This window comes from Colletotrichum lupini, chromosome 2 (genome assembly GCF_023278565.1).
Source record: "Colletotrichum lupini chromosome 2, complete sequence".
Lineage (NCBI taxonomy): Eukaryota > Fungi > Ascomycota > Sordariomycetes > Glomerellales > Glomerellaceae > Colletotrichum > Colletotrichum lupini.
The window spans coordinates 7952597-7958916 of NC_064675.1; the positions used below are offsets into that span (position 1 = coordinate 7952597).

Below are 6320 nucleotides of genomic sequence, written 5' to 3' on the forward strand. Positions count from 1 at the left end.
CACAAGCTGGAGACGCTTTTTCAGATCTTTGCCTTAGGCGTATCGAACTCTTGCAGTGTCATGAACCAGTCAACAGTCTTCTCAAGCCCTTCTCTCAGTCCCACTTTGGCCTCGTGACCGAGCTCACGTCTGGCCTTGCTTGCGTCTGGAACTCTCCGGTAGGGGTCGTCGTCCGGCTTAGGTCCGAAAATGACTCGAACCTGCGGGCGCCCCGTCTTCTCGGCAACGATTTCGTTGATCATGACAGCAATCTTTCCGATGGTGGTCTCCTCTTCGCGTCCGATGTTGACAGGGTCCAGAACTCCACTCTCCATCAGCTTGTAGAGACCCATCACGCAATCTCCTGCGTATTGGAAGCACCGACTGGCGGTCCCGTCACCGGTGATTATGATGTCTTCCTGCTTGAGGGCAGCAGCTATGAAGTTCGAGACCACGCGGCCGTCGTCGGCTCTGATTCCCGGGCCAAATGCGTTGAAAATACGTCCAATCCTGATGTCGACCTTGCTCTCTAAGCGGTAGGCATAGGCAAGCGCTTCTGCCACACGCTTACCCTCGTCATAGCAAGATCGTCCACCAAAGGAGTTGACGTTACCCCAGTAGCTCTCGGGCTGAGGGCAGACGAGCGGGTCACCATAGACCTCTGCAGTGCGCGTCAGTCATTTCTACGTAGGTTGACGAATTTGCTTTGGGGCTGGGTTATAAATCCGATGCGGGAATACCTGAAGTACTGGCAAGCAGGACACGAGCGCCACTCTTAGAAGCCAAGTCGAGAACGTTCTTCGTTCCCTTGTAGCATGTCTCTAGAATTCCCAGAGGCGCCTGCGGGAACCTCTTCGGACTAGCAGGGCACGCAAGATTGTAGATACGATCTGCCTTCTCCAGGCTCTTGGGGAAGGGCTTGGTGACATCATGGCTGTGACATTGTATGGTCAGGGCCTGTCCCTTAGAATCCGAATGAGAATGACATCGTACGTACCGAAGGAAGGCGTAGTTGGCATGATTTTGGAACCTGGTCACGTTTCCGTTCGATCCAGTCCAGAGCGAGTCGATGGCAATAACTTTGTGACCCTCTTCCAGCAACAAGGCTACGAGATGAGATCCCAGAAATCCAGCACCCTGAGAAAGAGGTCAGTACAGTCATGTAGCTAGAGGCTTTCGGGTACCATCTACGTACACCAGTGACGACAGCGGTATGCATGTTGACGGTTGTTATGATAACTTGTAAGTACAATCTTGCCAAAAGCCTTGCTCGCGATTTACGCACGGAAATATTAGGAGACTTGTCCGCTTTTAAAATGGTGAACCTATCTTGTCTTAATCTGAATGATCGTGTATTGTGTTGCCTCGGCCTCCATGTTCCCGCTGCAAAATCGTATGCCACCGGCTGACCCGCACCATTTCAATGTACGATTAAAGTCTCGCTATCCAACAGCCTCTATCTAAAGAGAGTTTACAAGGTTACAAATCCTGGAACAGTAACGTTGATGCGCAACCTTACACCCCACGGCTGCAATGCAGGCTCAGACCCAATTCTTGAGGACATCACCTGCGGATTCACCGCCTTCGATACCTGCAAACGAGTCAGTGGTTGCTTAAAAATATCAACAGGCATCTCAAAGCGACATGAAGTCTTAAATCTGGACCCCGATCAATCATAGGATGCCATAGCCTGTTCTCAAGCTGTAGAAGACTTTCAAGGACAACATATACCTATTCTTCACTGTTTAACTTCTTCATCACAAGATGAGCTCTTTGAGAAACAAGAAAGTCATTGCTTGTGTTGGGGCCGGTTATGTGGTAAGTCCGCACATCCGATTACACACAAGTCTGGTGATGGTCTGCTGAATACGTCTATTACATAGGGAGGCCCAACTAGTGCCGTTTTAGCACTACAAGTCCCGGACATTGAGGTTCATGTCCTAGACAAGAGTGCTGAACGGGTTGAAGCATGGAAGTCTGATCTTTTACCCATCAGTGAGCCTGGACTATTCGATGTAGTTCGAACAATCCGGAGACGACCCAACCCTAACCTCTTCTTCTCCACCAACATTGACGCTTTGATACCTAAAGCCGACATCATCTTCATCGCCGTTGAAACGCCTTCTCAGTCGGGAAGCAACGGGGGTGCCGGAGTAGCCCCTGACCTAAGAAATTTCAGAGCTGCAGTCCAACAAATAGGATCTTTGATCCGAAAAGACGCCATCATCGTCAACAAAAGCACTCTTCCTTGTGGAGCGGCCGAAAAGACGGCTCGATTGCTTCACTCACGAGTACGCCCTGGAGTCAGATGCCAGGTTCTCTCCAACCCAGAATTCCTGGCAGAGGGCACTGCAGTGGAAAATCTGCTTCGCCCGGACCGTGTCTTGATAGGCTCCTTTTCTTCAAATGACGGACTAGCTGCCGCTACCGCGCTGGGTGACATATACGCTCGGTGGGTGCCGCGAGAGCGCATCGTCACCATGAGCACCCGCTCCAGCGAACTGTCCAAGCTGGCCGCCAACATGTTCCTGTCCCAGCGCATCAGCAGCATCAACGCTCTGAGCGTCATATGCGACAATACGGGAGCCGACGTCACCGAGGTCGCGCGCGCTTGCGGCCTGGACTCGCGGATCGGCCCCAATATGATTCGCGCGTCGGTAGGCTTCGGCGGGAGCTGCTTCAAGAAAGACGTCCTCCATCTTGCGCGTATCGCCGAGGACCTCGCTCTCAACGAGGTGGCGTCGTATTTTAGCAGCATTATTTCCTTGAACAGCTATCAGACGGAACGGTACGCTAAACGCGTGCTTGAGCACTGTTCCAACGGCAAAGCGCCCAAGACCGTGGCGGTACTTGGTTTCGCTTTCAAGCCTAACACGGGCGACACTCGCGAGTCTCCCGCTATCTCTTTCATCCGATTTCTACTTTTGAACGGCGTTTCCGTCCGAGTATTCGATCCTTTAGTCGATGAGGTTAGTATCATTGGGGCTATACGGACGTGTTTGCAGGGCCTGGCCTTCATTACTGATTCTCACCTGACCGCGAGCAAGGACGTGTATTCAGCATGTGATGGCGCCAATGCAGTGGCGATACTGAACCCCTGGGCGGCTTTGCAACATCAGGGAAAGCAGAAAAACCCAGGTCAGTGATACAGGGTCAATACCGCAGTCCGGCCGAACTTCGCTAACCTTTTGACAGAAAACCAAACCTCTGAGAGGGTACAATGGGATGAAATCGCCCGGTCGATGAATGACCCTAAGCTTCTGTTTGATGGCCACAACTTCCTTAATACACAGGTGGCATCACTCGGTTTCCGACTCGAAGGCGTTGGTCGAGGTTCACAAGCACGTTTAGTAGATACTCGGCAACAGGTCAAGCATGATCTTACGCCCCGGGCACTGTTGTAGATTTTCTGGGTGATAGCTCCAGTTCGAAATACGGCCATTTCCCACTTGACAAGCATCTCTGAACTTTACCTAAAGCTCGCTGCAGCTACTGGACACCACCACCTGAGCACACTCCATGTTCCTAAAACCCGGCTTAGAAGTGATTATGACAAAAACATAGAAAGTCATTCTATCCCCGATGAGCAAGTAAAACTACAGCACTTGAGTGATCCTGGCTCTGTAAACGCTGCATCCATATTTTAGTTCATCGCTCGACTACACTTCTACAACTGTACTTGTGACGTTTCACAAACTTCGAGAAAACGATTACCAACGTTATGTAGACTTGTGTTTGTCTAAAGAGTCAATAGTTAAGGAATGACTACATTGCCGCCAAAATCATTGAAGTATTGTATATTTCGATTTATCAAGTAGGCTAAATGGGCTTAGGTTTAGGAAATTTTAAGAATTTCGCATACTTTTTACTTAAAAAAAGGTATATTTTAAAAAAGCGAGAAATTAATAAAAGTATTACTATATTATAACTACTTAGTTATTACTTTTTAATATATATAAATAGATTATTTTTTTTATTTATAAAATATAATATTACTTAACCACCGTGGCTACTAAATATTACTTTATTACCGTGGCCACTTAATATTACTTTACTACCGTAACTACTTAATATTACTTTACTACTATAGCCGCCTAATATTAATAAAAGAAAGTTTTTTTAAATAATTTAATATAAATAAAAATAAGTAAAGAAGTTTACGGAATTCTTTGAGCTATTAAGTAATTACTAAAAAAAATTAAATAAAACTTAAGAAATTCTTTTATTTAAAAAGTAATACCTAAAAGATCTTTTATTTAATAAGTAATAACTAAAAGAATTAACTAAAATTTTAAAATTCTTTCGTACGCTAGGTCGCTAATAAAAGAATCGAGTACTTATAAATTCTTTCGTATACTAGGTCGCTAATAAAAAAATCGAGTACTTATAAATTCTTTTATACGCTAAGTTGCTAATAAAAGAATTAAGTACTTATAAATTCTTTTATACGCTAGGTCGTAAATAAAAGAATCGAGTACTTATAAATTCTTTTATACGCTAAGTTGCTAATAAAAAAATCAAGTATTTATAAATTCTTTTATACGCTAGGTTACTAATAAAAGAATCGAGTATTTATAAATTCTTTTATTCGCTAGGTCGCTAACGAAAGAATCGAGTATTTATAAATTCTTTCGTATACTAAGTTGCGAACGAAAGAATTAACTAAAATCTTAAATTAATTAAAATCTTAAAATTCTTTCGTTCGCTAGGTCGCTAACGAAAGAATTAACTAAAATCTTAAATTAACTAAAATCTCGAAAGTTTTTTATTCGCTAGGTTGCTAACAAAAGAATTAAGTACCTATAAATTCTTTCATACGCTAAGTCGCTAACGAAAGAATTAACTAAAATCTTAAATTAACTAAAATCTTAAAATTCTTTTGTTCGCTAGGTCGTTAATAAAAGAATTAACTAAAATCTTAAATTAACTAAAATCTTAAAATTCTTTCGTTCGCTATGTGGTATATAAAAGAATTGGGTAAAATATTAAAATTCTTTCGTTCGCTATGTGGTATACGAAAGAATTGGGTAAAATCTTAGTAATTCTTTCGTTCGCTATATAATAAATAAAAGAATTAACTAAAATCTAAAATTAACTAAAATCTTAAATTAACTAAAATCTTGAAATTCTTTCGTTCGCTATATCGTAAATAAAAGAATTAACTAAAATCTTAAATTAATTAAAATCTTAAGATTCTTTCGTTCGCTAGGTCGTTAATAAAAGAATCGAGTACTTATAAATTCTTTTATTCGCTAGGTCGCTAACGAAAGAATTAACTAAAATCTCGAAATTCTTTTATTTACTAGGTCGCTAATAAAAAAATCGAGTATTTATAAATTCTTTTGTGCGCTAGGTCGCGAATAAAAGAATTAACTAAAATCTTAAATTAACTAAAATCTTAAAATCCTTTCGTTCGCTAGGTCGCTAACGAAAGAATTAACTAAAATCTCGAAATTCTTTTATTCGCTAGGTCGCTAACGAAAGAATTAAGTATTTATAAATTCTTTTATACGCTAGGTCGCGAATAAAAGAATTAACTAAAATCTTAAATTAACTAAAATCTTAAAAAATTTTCGTTTGCTAGGTCGCTAACGAAAGAATTAACTAAAATCTTAAATTAACTAAAATCTTAAAATTCTTTTATTCGCTATGTAGTATACGAAAGAATTAGGCAAAATACTAAAATTCTTTTATTTACTATGTAGTATACGAAAGAATTGGGCAAAATCTTAGTAATTCTTTCGTTTACTATATAGTAAACGAAAGAATTAACTAAAATTTTAAATTAACTAAAATCTTGAAATTCTTTTGTTCGCTATGTCGTGAACGAAAGAATTAACTAAAATCTTAAATTAATTAAAATCTTAAAATTCTTTTATTCGCTAGGTCGCTAATAAAAGAATCGAGTACTTATAAATTCTTTTATACACTAGGTTACGAATAAAAAGATTAACTAAAATCTTAAATTAATTAAAATTTTAAAATTCTTTCGTTCGCTAGGTCGCTAACGAAAGAATTAATTAAAATTTTAAATTAACTAAAATCTTAAAATTCTTTTGTTCGCTAGGTCGCTAACGAAAGAATTAATTAAAATCTCGAAATTCTTTTGTTCGCTAGGTTACTAATAAAAAAATCGAGTACTTATAAACTCTTTTATGCGCTAGGTTGCGAACAAAAGAATTAACTAAAATCTTAGTAATCCTTTCGGTTACTAAGTATTAGATAAAAGAATTAATTAAAATCTTAGTAATCCTTTTGGTCGCTAGGTATTAGACAAAATAATTAACTAAAATCTTAAAATTCTTTTATCCGTTACGTAGTAACTAAAAGTATATAGTAAA

General features: G+C 40.0%; 2 protein-coding genes across 2 annotated transcripts; one reads left to right on the top strand and one right to left on the bottom strand.

The window, feature by feature from the left end:
• Nucleotides 1–20: 20 nt before the first annotated feature.
• CLUP02_04723 (uncharacterized protein) lies at nt 21–1198 on the bottom strand (the record flags this gene model as incomplete). The annotated part of the gene is made up of 4 exons (XM_049283734.1): nt 21–640; nt 720–913; nt 977–1116; nt 1175–1198. The coding sequence occupies 4 exons, from the start codon at nt 1196–1198 to the stop codon at nt 21–23; spliced, it is 978 nt and encodes a 325-aa protein (XP_049140877.1).
• A 545-nt stretch (nt 1199–1743) lies between these two features.
• On the top strand, nt 1744–3383 carry CLUP02_04724 (nucleotide sugar dehydrogenase; the record flags this gene model as incomplete). Its single annotated transcript, XM_049283735.1, has 3 exons — nt 1744–1797; nt 1863–3117; nt 3175–3383. The coding sequence occupies 3 exons, from the start codon at nt 1744–1746 to the stop codon at nt 3381–3383; spliced, it is 1518 nt and encodes a 505-aa protein (XP_049140878.1).
• Nucleotides 3384–6320: the final 2937 nt, after the last annotated feature.